At 40.7% G+C, this 23,454-nt stretch overlaps 2 protein-coding genes across 12 annotated transcripts in view; one reads left to right on the forward strand and one right to left on the reverse strand.

The window, feature by feature from the left end:
* Col4a4 (collagen type IV alpha 4 chain) overlaps positions 1 to 23,454 on the reverse strand; it is a 246,505-nt gene that overhangs the window by 99,419 nt on the left and 123,632 nt on the right. Inside the window, exon 1 of one of the 6 annotated variants that reach the window (XM_074071877.1) lies at positions 10,991 to 11,157. The exons of 1 other annotated variant lie outside the window; for it this stretch is intronic. The gene's annotated coding sequence lies outside the window, so the exon portion shown is untranslated. Of the gene's footprint in view, positions 1 to 1,050; positions 1,110 to 10,584; positions 10,907 to 10,990; positions 11,158 to 23,454 lie in introns of those variants that run through there. 4 more of the 6 variants (XM_074071880.1, XM_074071876.1, XM_074071875.1 and 1 more) reach the window with 4 other exon arrangements.
* Positions 11,100 to 23,454, forward strand: part of Col4a3 (collagen type IV alpha 3 chain) — a 131,825-nt gene continuing 119,470 nt past the window's right edge. For 4 of the 6 annotated variants that reach the window (XM_074071868.1, XM_074071870.1, XM_074071871.1 and 1 more), the window contains exon 1: positions 11,100 to 11,382. In XM_074071868.1, coding sequence (XP_073927969.1) covers positions 11,284 to 11,382 — 99 coding nt within the window. In that variant the 5' untranslated portion in view covers positions 11,100 to 11,283. The remainder of the gene's footprint in view (positions 11,383 to 23,454) is intronic. The other 2 variants (XM_020179930.2, XM_074071872.1) reach the window with 1 other exon arrangement.

Here is a 23,454-nt window from a genome sequence, read left to right on the forward strand (position 1 = left end):
TATTAAAAAGGGTATTGTCATGGTCAGCTTCTAGAGGAAGAAGGCCTGATTATAGTCCTAACATATGGAGTTTCTCATTTTAATTGGATGGATGGATGGATGGGTCAGTCAGCACAAACCCGACTGGTCTTCGTTAGCCAAAGAGAGCAAAGGGCCTTGCACTACCAAGAATGATACACACATCCTCACCACATGCACTTCGTTACCATATAAATTCTGTGACAACAGGAACTCTGTCCTTTTTTGATTGATGGATTTATTATGAGTGTCACTGTAGTGCCCATAATATTTCAAGTGTTCAATTTGTTGGATGAATTCATTTGCAGAAGACACTTTGGGACCTGAGGAATGGGAATTAAGTATATTCAAAAGGGAACCAATGACTATAGGAGACTATGAATATACATGATGGAGTAGAGGAAGGGAGAATGACAGAAAAAGACAGGAACTATAATGGCCTTGGCAGAAGCAAAGAGAAACTGACACTGCATTATTGCATCCTTCTTCAGAGTGTTGCCCAGGTTGAGTGACTTAACTCTCACCAAGATTTGGTTGGGAAAGTACTGTTTTCATTGCACAGGGAAAACAAAGTGGATCTATTCAAGTAACATGTGCAAAGCCACGGAGCTACTAGTGTGTATTCCTTCTCCCCACTGAGACTCCACCTTGGCAACTGTTGGGATTTCTCAGCTCTTATCCTCCCATTAGAATTTTGAAACTATGCACCCTGCCCTCTTGTTTTCCCTTAAGTTAGCATTTAAAAGCTTTCATCTTCTCTTGAAATAGTTGCAGGGTCTAGGGATGTAGGTCACTGGTAGAGTTCTTGCCTACCATGTACAAGGTCCTGGGTTCCATCCTTAGCACTGCAAAATTGAGTAAGTAGTAAATAAATAAATAGGTGCAGATCAGGTGACTTCTGGAATATAAGTGGTGACTTTTAGAATAATATAAAACTGCCACAGCAAGTAAAATGCTACACCCAAGCTCTTAAACAGGAATTTTACATTGCTCATTTTCATTTTAAAGTCATATTTTCATTCCATTACTCACATATATTTTAATGTAATATATTCTGTTCTTGACAGTCTTATATTGATCACTCTATTGTAGTCCTCTGCAACAAAAAATGTTTATAAATTAAATAGTTTTTATTTCCTGTGATCTTAAGTCTCTAAATCTTAAGGGTTTTATTCTACTACATTGGCTTTTCATTAGGATTATTAGTAGTATAGAATTTATCAAAAACATACATAAATTTGAAACTTGATAAAAAATTATTAAACATTAAATGTATAATTTTCCTAAAAGTATAGACATTTTCGTTTCTCAATTAGTTTAGTTTACCCTAGATTAATATTCCTTCTCGCTGTAATAAGTCAGTTTCAGCAATAATCCTATTTTCTTTTTTATTTCCAAAGCTATAGTTTCTAATAAATCTTATTCAACAAAAACAAGATGCCCCATCTTTTAATACCAACACATTTGGGGTTGAGGCTTCAACGTGGGAATTTGGGGTGGGGGACACAAATATCCATATTATAGTAGACAACTCAAGAGGACTTTGAAGATTGGAGTGAAATTTGTAAAACAATTTTTTTCAAAACTTCTTGTTTTGAAAAAACAAGAAGCCGAGCAGAAACCCCACTCACTGTTAGTCTGACACTGTTAACAGCAATGTACACCATGCCCTGCTAGTGGTCACTCATGTTAGCCACAACCATCTCTGAGGGGTACCTCTCTTGCAGCAACTTGCATTAAAAAGCATAAAAGTGTTTGCTTTGCCAGGTGCCTGTGGCTCAAGCCTGTAATCTTAGCTACTCAGGAGTCAGAGATCAGGAGGATCTTTGCTCAGCCAGCCTGAGCAAATAGTTTGTAAAACCCTATTTCGAAAATACCCATCACAAAAAAGGGCTGGTAAAGAGGCTCAAGGTGTAGGGCCTGAGTTCAAACCCCAGTACCACAAAAAAAAAAAGTTTGCTTCAACCAAGTTTTTGACTTCACACGAATACACACACACACACATTCAGAACAGCATCCCTTAACCTACCTTCTCACAAACGGCTGACCGAAGGCGCGAATGAGAGATAACAGTATGCTTCCATGTGAGTTGGCCACTGTTACAGAAAACATAACTCAAGCAACCTAAGTGGATGCATCTCCACTAAAGCATATGAAACAGCAGCTTTAAAAGACTGCCTGACAGGAAACGCCTTCAAAGTTCTGTGTTTTTCCAAGGACAACCTTTATTTTGCCAATTGTCATCTTTATGAAAGGCATTAGTCTTGTGCATTAGTCTACACCTTCATCCCTGCTGTGTGGAGGCATGGCCAGGTTTTTTATCACCTGACCCCATCTCCTCAACCACACAGAAAAAAAAATCAAGATAAGCCACTGAATCAAAGGCAACTCAACGCAGAGAGCAGAGCAGGGTGAGTGACAGAACTCTGATTCTGGGCTGGGAATGGCACAAAGAGAGAATCGGGATGGGTCCCATGGGAGAGCTGAAATTAGGACACCGTGAAGAGAGGGGAATTAGAAAGGAAGGACACAGACCCAGCAAGAGATGTCCCAAGGTAGAGTCTAGCATTAGAGGCCCAGGTGAAATATAAACCTGAGTTTAGAGGAAAAATGAAAGCTATTCTCAGAGAAGAAAATGAAGAAAGAGAAAGTGGTTCATGAGAAGATGAAAGATGCCTGAAGCTGCCCTTGTTCTTGTTGGAAAGTCTTTCAGGAAATTCTCCACCTGAGCAAACTAACCTGTGCAGCCCAGGTGGACAGAAAGCCCCATCCCCACCAAGGCTACTCCATACAACAGAGAGCTCACATCCTCCCCTGACCCTGTCCTTGTCCTCCTCTAAGAAGGAAGCTGAACATAGCACTCTGGACCTTTGACACACACCTGTTCACTGACCCCAGGAAAGTCCAAAAAGTTGTTCCCTGCAGCACACATGCATACATACATACGTGTGTATGTGTGTGTGTGCGTGTGAGAGAGAGAGAGAGAGAGAGAGAGAGAGAGAGAGATTGAGATTTCTGGCATATATTTTCAGCAAATATCATCTTGTTATCCTCTAACTCCCTGGGGTTGTTTTTGCCCTTCACTCCTTTATGAAGACTCCTGGACTCCAGTTCCCCTGGGTCTCCTTTTTCAAAGCTCAATGCTTCTCAAATGGTGGGTTTGGGAACAAGATCTGAGGTTCTCCAGATCATTATCTGCACCATGGGAAACTGGCTTTCTCTGCAACAGGATCTTGAGATGAAATGCACCCTGCTGAGTTCTCATTGATGGGGTGAGGGAAGTGGACAATGGTCAAAATTAAGGACTGGATGACAGGAGACTAAGGATTGGACTCACAAAAAGCTAACAGAAGCTTAGTGTCTTTTCTCTGTCCAAGTGACATTAAATCTTTGAGTTTTTTTAAATGATAATTTTTATTCTTTTAGTGAAATAATTTCCCATTAACTCAATGACTACATGCACTTTCCTCTTGACCTTTTGACACTGAAGGATTATTTATTTATCCTATCTTTCCAACGATAAGTTTTTCTGATTGGACACTATTTTATAAACCTTTATTTTTCAAAACTAAAATTCTTAAAGTTTCAACTTTTGTAAAGAGATGAGCAAAGAGCCTCAGAGAATTGGAAAATGATCCCAGAAAAAGAATGACAACTCTCTTCACCTAAGTCCACCTGGATATCTCCTTTCAAGCCTAGGCCTTCCTTGTTAAGAATTAAGCTATTTCCCAACACACAAAGTCTTTGCTTGGCTTTACTCTTTCTTTATAAAGTTTTTAAATTTTTATTTTTAACTGATACACAAAAACATGAAAATTGAACATATTCATGAGGTGTCGTGTGGTGTTTCAACGTGTATACATTGTGTAATATTTAAACCAGACTAAACATACCTATCTCTTCAAATATTCATCACTTCTTTATGGTAAAAATATTCAAAATACTTTCTTCTACTGTTTTGAAATACACAGTACATAATTGTTATCTAAAGCCACCCTACTGTGCAATAACACACCAGAACTTCTTGCTCTGATCTGACTATAACCTAGTACCCATTGATCATCTCACCTTCCAAGCCACCCTCCCCCTCAACTCTGGTAATCCACTTTCTACTCTCAACTTCCATCAGATCAACTGCTTTAGATTCCATATGTAAGTGAGATCATAGGGTACTTGTCCTTCTGTATTTGGCTTATTTTCCTTAACACAGTGATGTCCAATTCCATCCATGTGTTACTCTTTCTAAAATCTCACTTCTTTGGGTTGATTCTGCCTGTAGACTTTCAAAGAATTCAGATTGGTTTGAGCTCTTTAGCAAAAATCAATCACATCACAAGGATTTTAATGTGGTTCATGAGCCTGTGTGGTCCAGAGACCACGGGAATGAGGCAGGATCTTCATGTTCTCTGAGAAGCAACAGGAAAAACTTGCAAGTGAATTCTTAAAAACTACTCTAAATTCCAACTTGAACAGATGCTACTGGCCTAGATCCAGTCCCGCCCCAGCTCTCCTTCCTCTAGACTCAGCTGGAGTGTCAGTGTTCCGTAGTCCTCAACTGACACTGGAGTTGAGTTTGCTAGCCGAGGGCGAGGTGGACCATATCTCAGCTCACCTACCATTCTGGAAACACAGGCTTCTATTGTCATGCTCTCCTTGAGGTCTCCTGCCAACATAACAGAAAATCTGACAGCAACTCATAAAAATGCCACACTTGGGAACCATATGAAGGCGATACATGTTCCGAAACTATGCAACGGATTTTCAAAACCAGAGAAGCTTTTGTTTCACCATTAAGAATGATATTCTTGACTCCTAACACTCTCAAACCTCATGCTAATAATATTAAATACCCCAGGTTCCCCTGCATCTGTGATTTTTTTCCCTCCATGGGTAGGGCTGGATCAACTCCATCTAAGTTCTCTGGACCTTTCAGACCTCCCAGAAGTGCCTTTGGGGTGAGCTCTGGCAAGAACACCTGACAATTCCACTGGGCAGGGCCCACTCCAACTTCAGGGTCAGGCTGGCACTTGCTTTGAGCAACTTCTCACCTCTCTGGCCACTCCTCCTTCCCTAGAGACCATCTACCTTCCTCCATGGCTACCTTGCACTCTCACAGTCAATGAATAAAAGCAGGGTTTTGGAGTTAGAAAGACTTGTGTTCAGATCTTAGTTACTCCCATCACATAATTAATTACTTCTGTAATTAAAATTTTCAGTTAGTGTAATGTCTGTGAGCTTGCAACATCTCAGTATACAAAGGAAATATCTAAGAAATTTAAGGGAATCTGAATAAGTGGCTTGTCTAAGCCTGGCTCAATAACATTTCTCTCCTTCCGTCCTAATTGGTGATAGAGACAAAAAAATCTCCCAATATGTTGGAGAAGGTTATAGAAGTAGAAAGTGCAAACTCAAATAGACTCCAAGAAGGAGGATGACTAGATTTAGAAAAGAAGGAAGAGCTAGGGAAGTAAAAAAGGAGGAATAAGTTTATAAAGGTACCTTATAAAGTACCTCTTAGTGAGTGGGGTAGTTAGTTTGAGATGGGGTTTTGCTATGATGCCAAGCAGGTCTTGTCTTGAGCCCAAGTGACTAATCCTCACGCCTCAGCATCCCAAGTAGCTAGGTCTATAGACCTGGTTCATACCTGGAGTTTAAAGCACATTTTAAACATCAAGAAATAAAAATTATTGAGAGGGTGAGTCTTCAATCAGTGTGGAAGAAAAAAGTATTTGCAATGACAGTTCAAAGTAGAATACAAAATATAATGTAAGATCACCCTTTGAAGACACTAGAAAAAAACCAGCATCTGGTTTTATCAACAAGTAAGCTGCAGGAGCTTCCTTTTCTTTTTTCTTCACCCTTCCTCTTCTCCTCCTTTCTATTCTGCTTCTCCTCTTCTTTCTCCTTCTCTCTCTACTTCTTCTCCTCTCCCTATTCTTCTGTTTCTCCATCATCATCATCATCACTATCCTGCCTACCATAACAAATAATAAAAGTCAGTATTAACAGAAGGAAAACTGTATGTTAAACTCTATGCTAACGGCTTTTACACAGATCTTCAATCTTCACAGTAGCTCTAGGAAATAAGTAATGTGATTGTCCTTTTTTTTTTTTAACAAATGAGTCACATATTAAGTGACATTTCCAGAATTCAAACTCCCCCCCTCCCCGAAAAAAAGGAATGACATGAGTGTAAAACAGGGACTGTTTAAAAGGTCCTAGAGGTCACCCTTAGCCTTCACAGCTAATTTCATCCTTCCTAGAACAGATTCAAGTGGTCCCAAATCAACTCTTTTATCTCCCAAGCTATCCCAAGCACTTCATGATTCCTCAAGTTCACTGTGCACTTCCTTTAGCTCATGTCTTTGTATTTGCTGTTCCTACTGCCTTCAGTGACCTTCCCCTTGTCTGTCTGGTGCAGCTTTCTCTGCTTTAAGATCTAGGCTAAGGATCAATGATCATAGTTCCATGAAGACCTTTGTGCAAACCTTTATTTTACAGGACAGAGCAGAATAAAGAAATTTACTTTTCTGGATTATAAAGCCTTTGAGAGCAGGTAAGAGACTAACTTAAAAAAATATGTAATAGCAACAGGGAACAGAAAGAGAGACAGAAAGAGAGAGAGAGAGAGAGAGAGAGAGAGAGAGAGAGAGAGAGAGAGAGAGAGAGAATAACTCCAGGTAAATTAGACTCTTCTTTTCATTATTATTTTTTGGCCTTGGTGCTAAGTGTGAGAGTTCACCCTAAATGAGAGGGTGACAGGTCTTTCTTGACTCAATAACCATCAGTGCTTATATGGTACTGAATGGATCTGGAGATGATACCAGAAATACATTTTTTCATTGATGCCACTTACCGTACAGAGAATTGCCTCACATTTTAAACATTACTTTTGATACTTTTAATCTATAAATCATTTCTTACAATTTTTATATATTGAGAAGATTCTATAGTTTATCTTATTCTGATACATTTGCTTTTTTGTCATAAAAACTTAAAACTTTTTGTCTGGATTCTACAGATGAGAAAGAACGTGTGATATTTGTCTTTCTCAGTCTGGCTTATTTCATTTAACATGATGATCTCCAGTTCTATCCATTTTCCTGCAGATAACATAATTTCATTCTTCTTTATGTGTGAATAATGCTCCATTATGTATATATCCCACATTTTCTTGATCTAGTCATCTGTAGGTGGGCATCTTGACTGATTCCATAGTTTGGCTATCGTGAATAGTTCTATGATAGACATGAATGTGTAGTTATCTCGATTGCAGGCTGACTTATCTTCCTTCAGATACAACAGGAATGGTATAGAAGGATGCAAGGGGCGTTTTGTGTTTTTATGTTTTTTACTGTTGCTGAATGAATGCAAATGACTCATGAGATTCACCCAGCACTCACACTCAGGTTCATTTTCTTCCAAAGTTCATGACCTTCCTATCCCTTCATTGCATAGAGATGTGCCTCTTCTGGCTGCCTACACCTTCTTATTTAATTTTTTGCTTTGCTTTTACTTCATCTCCCCTCTTACTCATCCCTTTTTGTTTTTTCAAGAACCGTCTCTTTTCCACCTCTGAAACAATTAGACTCTTAGATGCTTTTAGAATTTCACAGAGTCATATCAGTCTACCAATGTCAGATCTTACCTTCATATCTCTGGGTTCCTTCACTGCTTTCTAAGCCCACGGCTCCTGCCTTGGTGCCTGTGTTTATCACCTAGAGATTTTGGTAGCCTTCTAGCTAGCTTCCTTTCCTGCAAGTTCTCAGAAATCCATCTTTTGCACTATTTTCAGTTACCATTTAAAATTGCACATGGTTACTTTGGGGACAGTTCCAAGCAATCCCCCAAATCCAAAGGCATATGGTTATAGGACTTCTCCCCTCCATTTAACACTACCCGTTCATCACAGGTCAGGAGGAGGTGGAAGTGCAGTGAAGGAGCTCTACTTGTAGCCACTCAGGGGCTGTTTGCAAATTTTGGAATCTCAGAGTCATGATCAACCTGAGTCAGCATCTTCTCTGATTCCCCAGGAAGGGAAGAGAGTATGCCAAATCTAAACTGGGCGCTAAAGTTTCCAGTGGATACAATACAATCTACTGCCTCTCACATTCAATGGCCAAGGAGTTAACTGGCTGTTTGGCTCTTCCCCCTTAGTACTGAAATCAGAAGAGTACTGAAAACTTGCACCATTTTTCCTCATGTCCATCCATTGCCCCTCATTCAAGAAAAGAAGCAGATTGCAGTGTACGATTGTTACGTGACGACCCCAGACAAAGGCCTTCTGATGGATTATTAGATTCCTACATGTCCCTGAGGTGGAGATCATGATTATCCTGAGGTTACAGAAAGGAGGACCTCAGCTCACAGACTTTAGGTCACACAGTAAGTGCAGAGAGGATTCAAATTCCAGAATCCAGTCCAGAGACCAAGCTCTTAACCATTGCTTCCTCCTCCCTGTGCTTATATCACATTTCTCCACCTGCTCTGCATCACAGGTGCCTGCAATTGACTGCTGCCTTGCCTTGAGAAGTTCATAAAGCCAAGGCTGGTCTTCCGTCTAAACGATATGACTTCACAAAAAAGGCAATTAAAATTCAAATGGCGAAATCTTCAGGAATTCAGCAAAGAGAAGGAACATTCAACATTAGAAATGACATTTTGCTTTTTTTTTTTCAGGAAGGGCTATCAATTTGTAGAAAACTTATCATATCCATATGCCTCTCAGAACTCTTGGATGCTGAAAGGCTGGACCAGGTGACTCTCACCTGCAATCCCAGCTACTCTGGAGGAGGAGATCAGGAGGATCAACTTTCAAGGCCAGCCCAGACAAAAATTTAGGGAGATCCCATCTCAACAAGAAGCTGGAAATGGTCCACACTTGTAATCTCAGCTGCTCTGGAGGACAACCTTGATCCCAGGATGGCCTGGAATAAAAATTTGAGGCCCTATCCAACAAAAATAAAAGGAGTGGAGTGGAGTTCAAGTGCTAGACTGCCTGCGTAGCAACGTGAGGCCCTGAGGTCAAAACTCACTACCACCAAAAAACCAAGCAAACAAAAACAAAAAACTCTTGAACAGTGTGATACTTCATGAATAGGGTACCATCTGTCCTACACCACAAGGATGGCAGAAGGTCCCATAAGAACCTGCAGTGGGGAGAGCTGTTGTGTACCACACTGCAATATTTATAGTTAAGCACAAATTCCACTGTGTGCTTAAATTTACTATATATCATTTTTATTAGCCTACTAAGAAGAGACCCTAATTCAAAAAAGTTAACCAAAATATGTGTGTAAAAGAGTAGCTGTCAAACTTGGCCACACATGGCTATTTCCAGGGAGTTTTAAAACACATTGATCCCTGACTCCTCTTCAAAGTCTGATACAATTGGCTTGGGATGGACTAGGAATCAGGATTTTTAGCTCCTCAGGATATTCTAATGCACAGGCACAGTTGCCAATCGTTGGCATAAAAGATAAGGGAGATTCTCTTTTCCAGTCTTCAGTCAAATAAATAAAAAGTGCAAGGATGTCTTCACTCAGACTTTTGCCGACTTACCTGGCTACACAGATCCAAACTACAATCAGACTTCAATTCTAATCGCAAGCTAGTGGTTCCCTGCAATCAGTGACCAACCAATGCAGATGCAGCAATACTGCTCCAAGTGAGAGGCCTTAACCTGGGGTGAAATTCAGGTGGCCGGTGAACTTGGATGAGAAAACAATGATATCTAATTTTTCACTAATCCTTCTCGGACATTCAGCATCTCCTTCAGTTACAAGGATTATCAGGTTTCAAGTTTGCACCCACTGGTATTTTCATGCCATTTTTCAGTTTGGCCATTCACTACAAAATACTGTTTTGCAGTCACCTCGATGATGTTTAATAGACCTGTTGTAAGACTTGCTACTTAATACAATAATAAAGACTCACTGCTGTTACTACCTCATAGATTTACCTCTGTACTTTGATGATTGTATTCCAGTAAAACAGATTCTGATTTAACTGTATGTTATGCATCTAAAAACCTTATTCTAGAAGCAGTCTAAATTCTGCACTCTAGCCAATGTAGTCTTGGTGCAAGAAAGGGTAAGAAACCTGCTCAAAAATGGAGCCCTGACAGGACAGGTGCAGTAAGCTTGCCTCCATGTCCCCACCACCACCTACAGCCCTCTCAGGAGAGGGACACGCTGGACCGGACAGAATGGGGTCTTGTTTCCCCCTGCACTTCCGCAGATAAAATTTAGCCTGAAAAGCCAGTTCAACTCAGTGGAGAATAGGATGGGGTTTTTGTTTTGTTTTCTTTCCCCTCAGCTGCCTCTTGCTCTTGGCATTTTGGAATGCCCCAACTGACTGCCAGGCCGGTAACTCGAGCCTCCAAATTAATCAAAACACACAGCGCCCAGTTTAAATCCTGGCAGGCAAGCCTGGGAGTCAGACAAGCTCTCCTCTGGTGACCCCAGGCCATAACTCCCCAGCCATCACCATGCCACCCCTTAGATGCCACAAATCTTCCATTGCCCTCCTCTTTGCTCAGTGATGGCCCTCCTGTGGCGGCCTTACCTGGGGAGACGCCCACAGCACCAGGGCTGCCTAGTCGCCCGGCTGCGGGACACGCACCTTTCGGCTGTGCGTAGCTGGAATTCACCAGCGCCCGGGCTGCTTCTGCGCTAAGCTCGCGTGGCCGAGTTCGTCCGGTGGCTCCAAGTCCAGGGCCGGTTGGAGAGGCGGAAAGCGGCCAAATGCCAGGCCACGGGAGCTGGGAGTGAGCGGGGCCTCCGAGTGCAGACGCCCCGCGTGCCTCCTGCTTAATCTGAGTAGGGCCACTGGCCACTCCCTCCAACCTGCGCAGTCACCTCCCCACTGCACACCCCCAAATTCCTCACCCCGGACCTGCACTCCGTACCCGCCCGACCCCCGAAACTTAGGAACATCACCCCCTACACCATTACCCTGGATCCGAGCCCACCTGCTTGGCCAGTCCTTTCTCGCTTCCTGGGCACGATGCCCAGTGGAAGGGACAGTGCCTGGTCAGTTGGGAGGGAGGGAGGACGAGGGCGGGACCTGAGCCACTTCATCCCTCCCTTGGGGCCACAACCAAAAGCCTAGGTGGGGAGGGACAGACAGCACGACTGAGCCCTACAAAACCCGCCCAGGCGGGCTGTTAAGGCGAGCTTCACAGCAGGGCTTCCCAACCCGCGTGGCTCAGGGGACGTGGTGGCTCGAGAGCCTGTGGGTCCCTGGACACGCTGGGACCCCGAGATGACGCCCACCGTGCGCCCCGAGCCCGCGCAGAGACCGCCCTCGCTCCTGCTGCCGCTCCTGCTGGTGCTCTCGGTGGCCGCGCCCGTGGCGGGCAAGGTGAGTGCGGGCTGCGCCATCACCACCGCGCTTCGATCACCACCGCGCTTCGATCCCCACCTCCACGTCCACGTCCGCGGGACACCGAGCCCCACCCTCGGGGGCACTGTCCTTGAGCCGCCGCCTGGGCAGTGGCACAGCTGCCAGCTCCACGCAGGTCCCAGCTCCACGCAGGTCCCAGCTCCACGCAGGTCCCGGGACTGGCAGCGAGCGGGGATGCCAGAACAGGTGGAATGCACGGCGCAGGTCCCCAGGAGTCGGAAGGAAGGGAAAGGCTTCCCGTGGTTAGGGGATAGAGAGGTGATAGATGGGCGAATGGACAATAGATGATAGGTAGCTAGGTCGGTAGGTAGATAGACAGACAGACAGATCGATCGATCATCGGGGTGATACGTGAGAACTCCGGATACGGAAATGTCAGGTTGGTGAATCATAGCTGGCTGGAAGCACAGAGGCTGGAAGGAGAAACCTGCGGTGGGTCCCAGCCCTCCAACTTCCTAGTTATGACCTCACTCTAACTCTGACCTCTCTGGGGCTCAGTTTCATCCAGGTCAAAATGTGTCCTGGTGTTCCATTGGAACTGTTGGGAAGTAAAATGTCATCACTAAAAAATTTAAGAAGTAGAACTCATATTAGCATAAATAAAGCACTGTTGCTTTGATTTCATTTCTATTTGGAATTTGGATGATGTTGGCTTCATTTAAATCCACTCCACATTTCTTGTTCTTTACCATTAAAGTGTTCTCAGAAATACTACGCCTCCTAGAGTTGGCTGACTGCATTTTACTTTGTGAAAGTGAAATTTAACTTTTCAGATGATGCTCTAAATTATTTTTATGCTCAAAAGTTAACTTGGATGATAACGTAGTGTAGTAAGTTTCACTTCCAAAGATAAGCAGATGTTTTACAAATTTTATGATTGAGATTTTAATTGGAAATAATCACAGAATTACTTATGTGTTGCCTGAAAAGATTTTTGGAACCTACAGCCACAGTTTTTCCCCATCAAACTTAAATTTTAACTTAATACATTACAGACACAGCTAAAACTGTTGTTGGCCTCCTCATACCTGTCTTCATTTTCCTGCCTACCCAAGAGGTATCCAGTCTCACCACTTTTATGTCTTTCCAGACAAGTTCTGTTGACTTAAACACATATGCATGAACCCACAAATAATATGTTTTCATTTTTAATATAATTGATTCCACATCATATATGTTGTTTTGCAACTTACAGATCTATCCCCATCAGTATTTATCATCTTCATCTTTTTGTTCTGTTGGATTGGATTCACAATACGCCAAAGTCAATTGAACCCTTCCCCTATCAATTTACATTTAGGTTATTTCTGTTTCACATTCTAAGGATTTTGGTAATCCGTGCAATCTCTTCATGTAGTTGGGTCTAGCAAAAATGTATTTTTCGTAGATTAGGAATGTCTGGTCTAGTTTACTAAATTCTGCTGGGCATGATGGATGAAACTCATTCACATCGGTGTGGATTATAGGCTTTAACAAGGAACAAATGAATCCCAAAAGCAAAAAATCTGAAGGAGGTATATGTGTATAAGGCCAAGGAGAAAGTTCCAGTGCAGGGTTTGCACATCTTGTGGACTCATAGGAAAATGAATGAAGTTGGGAAGGGGTGGGGGAATTGTACATGTGCAAGGATCAATGGAAAAGTGATGCCATGTGACCACACAACCTCCCATTTTACCATTTTCAATGACATTGTTATATTCCTTTACATGTCACATGTGAGATTGTCTTGAGTTTGGCCAAACCATGGTACCGTCTTGCTTTAATTAATATCATAATTAATACTACATTGACTCCATCTCTATTGTTTTTCATCTTCATTTGAAGTAAGACCATGTTAAAAGCCATAAGGAACATTATTTCCACTGTACCTGCTGAAGTAGACAGAAAATATGCTTTTAAAATCATGAGATGGCCTTCACTGGAAGATACAAGGTTACAAGTTAACTGATGTAACATGTACCAACATGACTCCCTTCACAAGCTAACTGATGTTGAGCAAGGCAGTTGACCATGCTGGGTGTTGGTTTCTCATCTGTGAAGTGGGGTAGTTGAAGTCCCTTCTCGGCCCTGCAGACAAGGTGATAAGGGAGGCAGGGGGGTAGAGGACAATCTTCAGGGTCATCCAGCTGTGGCATTTTAGAATTTAAGTCCAAATGTGCCAGAATCCCTTCACAACAGAAGCTGGGGATCTAGTTTTTATTAGAAATGTCTCCAATTCTAGGGCTGGTGGAGTGGCTTAAGTGGTAGTGTGCCTGCAAAAAAAAAAAAGAGAGAGAAATTTCTCCAATTCTAAATAATTCATAACTTTAAAAAACATAGTGTGGGCCAAACAATGCCTAAGTAAGGCCTGAGGCTACACTGAGGCCTCACTTTGGGCCATAATGTTTATCATCTTTGAGCTACTTTAGCTGAGGATACATTTTGCTCTACATGTCTACAGTTTTACATTAGCATTTCCCAAGTCAGGAAAACAGCATTTGTGTTCGCCCCACACTCCAAATTTAGACAAAGTGGCACTGTCTGCCTCCATGATTTGTCCTGGAGTACTGACAGTGACCTCCTCTGCTGCTATGCTCAGCAAGCAGTCTCAGGCCTGGATTTCAGTTTCCCCTCAGGTTTTATGGCTGTTTCCTGCCCAGCTCATCCATTTGAGCCAGGGAGGCCCCCTGTTGGTGCCCCAGGTCACAGACCTGAGAGTGGAGGTGTAAAGAGCTCCTTTGATCTCCTGATGAGGTGGGGGCCACCAGTTAAGATACCATGATTTACTCCTCCTCTTTTTGGCATAGGGCAGAAGTATTAGAAGGAAATATCAAAAACTGAAAAGCAGCTGCATTTCTGGAAGGTGTTTTCTCACCTGATTTCATTTTTAAATTTAAAAGCTTCAGTTGTGCTGGAAAACATCTCAAACAAACAAAAAGTAACCTAACAAATGGCAATTTATCTATCCCTGAGATTTGGTAAATGCTAATCTGAGAGCTTGTTGGCTCTCAGATTTCTCTCTTTAGGAAAAAATAATGAATACCAGAAGGTCATATACATGTCCTTAACTTTCTGTTCTATCCCGGCAGGTTTATGTACATCATTTCCACGAGAAATTGTCTATTTATGCTCCTCAAATGTGCGTGCTTAGTGTATGCACACAGTCCCATAAAAACAAAGACTGTCGTCTTGCGGTCTATCAAATGTAACAAGTACTTTCGTGTTACATTCTGTTAGAACTTGCTTTTTATACCTCGATATTATGTCTTTTAATTTTATCCAACTTCGTACATAAAGGTAGAGTTCATCTGTGCTAATAGCTGCTCCATAATACCAAGTTATATATTTTGTTTTCTCATCCCGCTAAAAGTAGTAGGTTTGTCTTTGCGTTCTCATTTTACAAAGTTTCAATGTCTGTTTCTGCGCATGTCCCATTGTGACAATTAGAACTTGAATCTCCAGGTGGTTCATAGAGAGAACATATTTTAAACACATTAGGACTTGTCACACTGCTCTCCAAAAGGTTCGTACTAACAGTGAGCCATTCTAACTATTGCTCCATCCTTGGCCAAATTCGATGTGCTTAGATGTTAATTGGTGTGAAGGGAGGTCTTGTTTTGACTAGTGAGTTAATGACCTTTTCATGTTTTAATTGGCTATTTATATTTCTCTCAGTGTGACTTCTTGTGTCACTTTCTGACTATCTATTGGGAAACTTGCCTTTTGCCTCTAATTAATTGGAAGTTATTTTTACTTATTTGCTTAGATATCAAACTTCTGTCATTTAAATGTATAGCAAATATCTTATTCCAATATTTGGTCTATATTTTCATTTAGTAATTGGTGCCTTAATGCATAACTTGTTTTCATCATAACCTCAAACTTATTCATTTTTCTTTGATATTTTTTCTTTTGCACTTGTTGAAGAAATCCTTTCTTTTTACTACTAAAATGTTCTCTTACACTCCTACATGTTTATTAAAAAAGTTTTGCAGGATATGATTTTATCTTTTTCTGTACAGATAACAAATTGTCCCAACATTCTTTGTCAGAAAAGTGCATTCTTCCCCTCAGCTATAGTTGTAAGCATGAATCCCAAGTACCAATTCAAACATGGGCCAATACTTAAACAATCTGTTCTATTCTTCTATTCTGTTCTATTCTGTTTTCTACCCCCCTTTTTGTCTCCACATTATTACCACCCTGTCTTCCATCACTTCATTTATTCTAAACCTATGTCTGGTAGGACAAGTACCAGAGAAAGTGGTTACACCTGTTAATATTATTGGTTACACCTGTTACTATTATTTTCTTTAAAACTGGCACTGCTATTCTTTCTCCTCTGGCTATTCAGCTCCTCTGGCTGAAATTTAGCATCTGCTTATCAAAGTTTTGTTAAAAAGCCCTGTGAGGTATTGATTAGTATTTCATTGAATACACAGGTTAAGTACTTAATGCTCATGCATAAATACAATACTGCTGCTTAGAAGTGCTACTGGTTTTTAATGTTTAATCTTGGATATAGTAAACCTCTTGAATTTTCTTATGATTTCTACGAGTTTATAGATGCACTTAGATTTTGTATGTAGCTGGTTGTATTAGCCAGACTTTCCATCACTGTGACAAAATATCTAAGAAAACAACTTAAAAGGAAGAGTGATTTATTTTGGCTCACAGCTTCAGATGTTTCAGTCCATCGTGGTGGAAAGGGCAGGGCAGAGCAGAGAAGTTCACATCAGGGTAGCCAGGAAGCAGAGGAAGGGACAATGCCTGAACTGAAGACTCTACTTTTCTCCCCTTTATTTTATTGAATCTATGAGATGGTGCCATTCACATTCAGGGCAGGTCTTACACCTTTAGTTAATCCTCTCTGGAAATGCCTCACAGACAGACTGAGAGGTGTGTTTTACCAATCTCCTAGGCATTTCAATGCAATCAAGTGGACAATCAAGATGAAGCATCACACTGGTAATAGTGTCACTGAATTACTTTTTCTTCCTTTCTAATCCTTACATCGTTTTTCCTTGTATTACTCTGCTGACTAGCCTTACAAGGTAATGCTAAATAAAAGCAGGAGATAACTTTGTCTCATTACAGACATTTAAGGGGAATGCTTCTAATATTTTGTTATTTTACTACATATTTTTAATACAGTCTCATCATGTTAAAGTTTCCTTCCCTCCTTAATCTTGCTGTTTTTGTTTTTATTTCATGAATAAATATGAATTTTTCATTTGTTTTATCTGCAACTATTTTAAGAAAATCATATATTCTTTAATCAGTCATTGTAGTAAATTATATTTTAGCCAAGCATGGTGTCACATATAATCCCAGCACTTAGGAGACTGAGACAGGGGGATCAGGAGTTCAAGACCAGCCTGGGCTACACAGTGAGTTCCAAGGCAAATTAGACTACACAGTGAGATTGTCTCAAAAAAAACCAAAGAATATATTTTAAAAATATTTAACAATACTTACATTGTTGTAGGGTGAACACCAAACTGGTCGTAATGTCTTTTCTTGATACATTCATTATTAAGTATGGCACAAATATGGAAAAGTAGATTAAAAAATGTAGAGTTTACTGACTTATCAACTGAGTACCCATGAAAAGACCATTCAGGTCAAGGAACCAGAACCCAGAAGTCACCTTTGCATCCCTCTCAGCCACATCCCCTTTCTTCTAAGATCTGACTTCGATGAGCACTTCCTTATTTTCTTTGTACTTTAATCATCTAAATACTTACCCCAAGTTCTATATTTTAATTTTGCCTCTGCTGAACTTTGTGTGTGTAGATTTATGCAATATTTGTCCTTTGGCCTTATCGTCTTTGTTCAGTCTTGTGAGACTGGTCTCCACGTGATATGTAGCAGATCTTCATTTTCATTGCTGTTTAGTATTCCAGTGTATGAATAAAAACAGTGCATCTAAATTAGTACAACCATTATGGAAAGCTAAGCTAGAACTGCCGTGTGATCCAGTGACACCACTCCTGGGCATCTACCAAAAGGAATGTAAGACACGATACAATAGAGACACCTGTACACCAATGTTCATTGCAGCACTATTCACAATAGCCAAACTATGGAAACAACCCAGATACCCTCCAACTGATGACTAGATGGAGACAATGTAGTATATCTACACAATGGAGTTTTACTCAGCTATAAGGAATAATGACATGTGGTCTGAAGGTAAATGGATGCAATTGGAAGACTTCATGTTAAGTGAAGTAAGCCAGGTTTAGAAAGACAGAGGCTGCATGTTTTCTCTTATATGCAGAAGATAGATCCAAAAGATAAACATATACACAAAAACAAGCATGATCATATACAAATGTATATGTAGAACATGTTTGTAACAGTGGAACTACTCTATGGAACTTGGGGAAGAAGGGAAAGGAAAAGAGAATGCTAGAGCATCTGTAATATCATAAAACATAACATCCTCTGTGTAGGTAGAGAATATTAATATCATAAAACATAACATCCTCTGTGTAGGTAGAGAATATTAATATCATAAAACATAACATCCTCTGTGTAGGTAGAGAATATTAATATCATAAAATATAACATCCTCTGTGTAGGTAGAGAATATAAGGATATTTCTTGAAAGCTATTGACAAGGGTGGGAGGTGTGTGTGGGGGGGTACTAGTGGGAAGGGGGAGGAGGGAGATTAAGGTGATGATATATGGCGGATGGACTTCATATACCTATAAGAAATAGAACAAAGAGACCTCTTGCAATTGTTTTAAGTGAAGCAGGGAAGGGGACAAGGGGGAGAGATGATGGGGGTGATCTAACTGTACAATATAACCCTATTTGGAATTGTCACAATGAATCCCCCCTGTACAATGAATATTTCCTAATAAAAAAAAATCAATAAACAGTAATAAAGAAAAAAAGTACATCTGTCCATTCAGCAGATAATTGAGTGGTTTCCAGTTTGAGAGCATTATAAGTAATGTTGCCTCACACACCTTTATTTAAATGGTTTTAATTTCTCGCAATATTCTGGAATTTTTTGTTCCTTTAATTTTGACTATTTGATATTCTTGGTACTATTATAAATGATATTTAAAAAAATTTAAGTTATTGAATAAATAGTTGAATTTTGTATTTTGACTTTGCTCAAGCAACTTTGAAAAGTTAAAATATATTTAAGGCTAAAAAGTGTCTGCCTCTGCTATATGACACTAATTTTAAAAAGTAGTGTTTTAATATTATTAAGTTCAAAATCATTTCTACTTTGTTGTGATTTCTTTGTCTTGTAGATTATTTAAATGTTTATCTCTTAATTTTCAAACATGAACATTTTCTAGTTATCTTTTTTGTTAACGAATTGTGGTAATGATTGTTTTCTGATTTTTAAGATTTCTCTGTAAGTCCAGGATTTTGATCAGGTCATTAAGATGTGTGTGCGTACACGCGTTCTTGATATATACCATTCAAGAGATATTTAATCTGAGATTCTGTATTTTTATCAAATCTTGAAATTCTCAGGGTTTTTTTTTTTTTTTTTTTTTTTTTGAGACAGGGTCTTGCTGCATAGCCCAGGCTGGCCTCAAATTCAAGATCTTTCTGCCTCAGCCTCTGGAGGGATTACAGGTGTGTACCACCATATGTGTCTCCACCATTGTTTAATATTCCCCTTCACATCCTGTCTACTCTTGCCATTTTTATTAGACATATATTGGCCCTTCTTGATCTTTCCTCCAGTTTTCCTAGTTTCTTATGCCACTCAAATTTTCTTGGCTTACTTTTATAGCTAAAGCACTCCATTCACCTCCCACCTTGGCCACAGATTTTACACCAGACTATCCCACTGCTTCCCCATTGCACCCTTGAATTAAGGGCTCTCTTTTCATGCCTATGGAGCAAACCTTTCTCCAGTGGGACATACATTCTTCTCTTCACCCCACAGACGAACTTCCTGAAGTGCAGAGCGTCACACAGAGTCTAGACAGTCCATGAGACCACCCCCCAGCTGCACCCCATACCAAGTGTATGATATGTCATGGCTTTGTCTCAGATGCTGCGACCTGGAGGACCCAGGCCAAGCTCTTCCATACTTTAATCCTCTTTATCTCTCCAGGCTGAACTCTGTGAAATGTCCTCACCTCTATCTTCCAATTCTTTCATTCTCTCTTTGATTGTTTGTAACTCTCAGTGGATTTTTCCATCACTGTGATTTTCAAATAATGGTAAGAAACTCTGAAATGATTCGATATGCATTACAACCCAGGTCTATTAATTACCAACTTTAAAATTTTTGCTTCAGTTTATTCATCTTAAAATGGAAGCAACATGGTTTATGAGGACTAATGAGGACTGAATGATTAAACACATACCTATCACAGTGATCACTCCATAAATGTTAAACATTATGTTGTTTGTTTGTTTGTTTTTTGAGACAGGATTTCCCTATTTAGCCCAGACCAGCCTAGAATTCACTATGCAACCCAGGCTGGCCTCAAATCCATGTTCTTTCTGCCTCAGCATCCTGAGTGCTAGGATTATAGGCATGCACTACCATATCAGCTCAGTGACCAGTCTTATTTCTAGAAGTTCTACTTGAAGTCTATTTCTTGTCTTTTTTCCACACAGTTTTTCTTCTTTTTTGATGCCTTTAATCATTTTATACATATCTTTTTTTAAATTATATTTCTGACTCTTTTCCTATTATTTCAAGGTCTGGGGTTTATATTGTTTCTTCTATTTGTTGACACTCTCTCATGAGGAGATGATGTGAGGGAGCAATTCAAGGAAAATAAACTCTTTGTCAGGACTCACCCTGCCTCATCCATTTGGCCTTGCTGCTCACACACTGGTGCTGTCCCCTCCTTGACAGGGAGTATGTTGGGGGCAAGATTGGTGGGCAAAGTACTACTATGGTCTGAATGTTTGCAGCCTCAAAAGCTACTTGCTGAAACCTAATCCCAGGATGATGGATTAGGATGGGGCTTTGGGGAGGTGATTAAGTCATGAGGGAAAAACCTCATGAATAGGAATAGTGTCCTTATGAATGGGACACAAAGGAAGCTTGTTTGCCCTTTCCACCATTCAAGGAAACAGTAAGAAGATGCCATCTTTGAATCAGAGAGTGAGGCCTCACTAGACACTGAATATGTTGCTGGCTTTATTTTGGACTTCTCAGCCCCCATAACTTTAAGCAATAAATTTCCATTGCTTATAAATTACCCAGCCCAAGATTTTTTGTGTAGCCTCTTGAATGAACTATGATAGGTAAGAAATGTTTCTTTTCAATGTTCCCAGAGCCACCTCCTCCAGTTCCTCGCACTGCTTACTTTTTCCAAACATACTAGATTTCTGCTTGGCAAAGCAGGGGTCGAGATCAACAAAAGCATTCTCTCCCCTTGACCAAGCCAAGGGTCTTCCTTCTTGAGTATTTCTCTGAGGTTAAGACAGTTGGTTTGTTTCTATGTGAAACTGAAACTGGAGTTTTAGAGCCCGGCCCAAACTCCTGGGGTTCCACATGTCAGGTCCAGCACTGGCTCCAATATACCAAGTAAAGAGGCAGAGGAAGGAAATTTATCCTGTAGCATGGGGCACATCACAGGAAGAGGCAGACTGAAAATTTCAGTTTATCTTTGGGGTACAGACATGAACTTCAGGTTTAAATAGAAAAAGAATTAGGGCAAGGTATATGCATAAACAGGCTCAGTCACAGGGGTGGCCAGGCTGATCATTATTAGCTCAGTCCTGGTTTTGGGAGGGGTTCCAGAGTTGTTATCTGAGAAGTTGTTATCCTGGACATCACTTGAGGGGAGCAATCTGGTCAGGATAAGCAAGTCATTGTTGCCTGGTGGGTGGTCTGTCCCCCCCCCCCCAGGCTCTGCTGTTCCCTTCCTTTGGGGGCAATTTCCTCTATCCCTCCTTGTAAAGACATTATCGATCAGTCCTGCCCTTCCTGGATTCCAAGTCTGCTGGAAAGTGAATGACTTAGAACAAAAATAGATACAAAAATGGAGGCAGGGATGACAACCTTTTCTCACGTTTTTAGTTAATTCCTGGGCCCAGGTAAGGAGTCAATGCTTTTCAGCAAAAGCTGTTAAAGTATCTGTTTCAGAGCTGTGGAAAATCTGTGAATTAAGTGATATTTGTCTTTATTCTTCTCTATAGTTTCTGCTGTAGTTCCCAGAGCATAATATAAATTGCCTCATATTAACTATAAGTAGGCTTAGCTTTATTAAAACACTGAAACATGTCGGTGTAGAGTTCTGATGGCTGGGCTGTCTGGCCTGACAAAGTCCTACATTCCCTCATCTGTGTGCAGTTGTCCACACTTGTGAGCCAAGAAGCAGCTATCTATTATGGAGTAAAAGATTCCAAGATCAGTAAAAACACAGTGCACAGAGCGTTTTTGCTTCACAACGTTTATATCTGGCCTCAGTCTAAACTTTTTAATGGTAAGAGATTTCCACCATAGGCAATTTATTTTACCTCTATTTTCAGTTTAAGAGAATATGGAAGTTGGAATTACATCATCTTCTTAACAGAGTAGGCCTTCTCCTGATCAGCCCTTCCACAGTGACCTTGAACATTTACTTAACCTCTCTGGGTAGTCTTTATGTCTAAAAGTCTGGACAATCTGAAGGTTGGTGGAGAGACTTTGAGAGAATGTAGATAAACTCCTAACATTAGGCACAGTGTCTGTGTAGCCATGAGCACCTGTGGAATCCACTGAGGACATTCAGACTGTGGTCATGTTTGCCAACACTTATAAATAAGAAGCTTGAGGTCTTTAACTAACTAATGTGTGTGATGCAGAAAAATCCACATTTGCTATGTTTTGTAGAGTTAATCTGTTGGTGTCTTAGTCTGTGTGGGCTGCTATAACAAAATATCATAGACCGAGTGACTTAAATAGACACTAATTGTTCATGGTTCTGGAGTCAGAGATCTGGGTACCAGATGGGGAGATGCTGGTGAAGGTCCTCTTCCCTCTCACTGCATCCTCACATGACAGAGTGAGAAAACTAGATCTCTGGTCCTTCCTATTTTTTTGGTGGTGGTGAGGGGAGTACTGGGGTTTGAACTCAGGGACTACACCTTGATCCACTCTACCGGCCCTTTTTTGAGATGGGTTTTTTTCAAGATAGGGTCTCATGAACTATTTGCTGGGCTGGCTTTGAACTGTGATCCTCCTGATCTCTGCCTCCTGAGCAGCTAGGATTACAGGCGTGAGCTACCAGCGCTTGGCTCTCTGGTCCTTTCTTACAAGGGCATTAAGAACTTTGTCTTCATGACCTTATCTCAACATAATCAACTACAAAGGTCCCCACCTTCAAATACCACCACACTAGGGGTCATAGCTTCAACACATGAACTGGCGAAGTAGGGGGAGATCTGGAGGGTATAAACAGTGTCCATAACACTCGGCTCCTTGTCTTAAGGTTTATTAGGGAGAGTGTCTTAAAGCCCTGTGACCAAAACCTTGGGATAGAGAAAAGTTATCAAATGAAGCAATTAAAACTTGGTGGGAAAAGTTAGTCTTCTGTGACAATCATAATTTACAACTTCAGATTTAACATCTTTTCTGTGATAAAATTCTCAATGTTATACATCGGTAAGAATTGGAAAATATTAATTAAAAAAAATTCTCAATGGAACAGAAAACTCTTTGCTGTCCTTGGAAAAAGCATTAGAGAAAAGCTTGACTTCTCTGTGACAAAATAAATACAAATCTGGTAAGAAATAATTTGCTCCAAGTTCTGTCCTTATCTCAGGAGATATAACCACTGGCTGCTGGCTTCTCAAAGTATTTAGTTCAATCTTCCCATTCTTCCAGGAGTTCCTCCTGCAATTACGAATTAACACCTTCGGCTTCATCCAAGACTGAATTTTCCACTTCTCATAACTTCAGATACATAATTATCTGCGTCCATGTCATCTAACAGAAGTATAATGGGAGCCATAACTATGAGCCACATATGTAATTTTAAGTTTTCTAGTAGACAAATTGAAAACTTTTAAAAGAGGGCCAGGTATGGTGGTTCACACTACATGGGAGGCAAAGATGGAGGTAT

This window comes from Castor canadensis, chromosome 4, assembly GCF_047511655.1.
Source record: "Castor canadensis chromosome 4, mCasCan1.hap1v2, whole genome shotgun sequence".
In the NCBI taxonomy this organism is placed as follows: domain Eukaryota; kingdom Metazoa; phylum Chordata; class Mammalia; order Rodentia; family Castoridae; genus Castor; species Castor canadensis.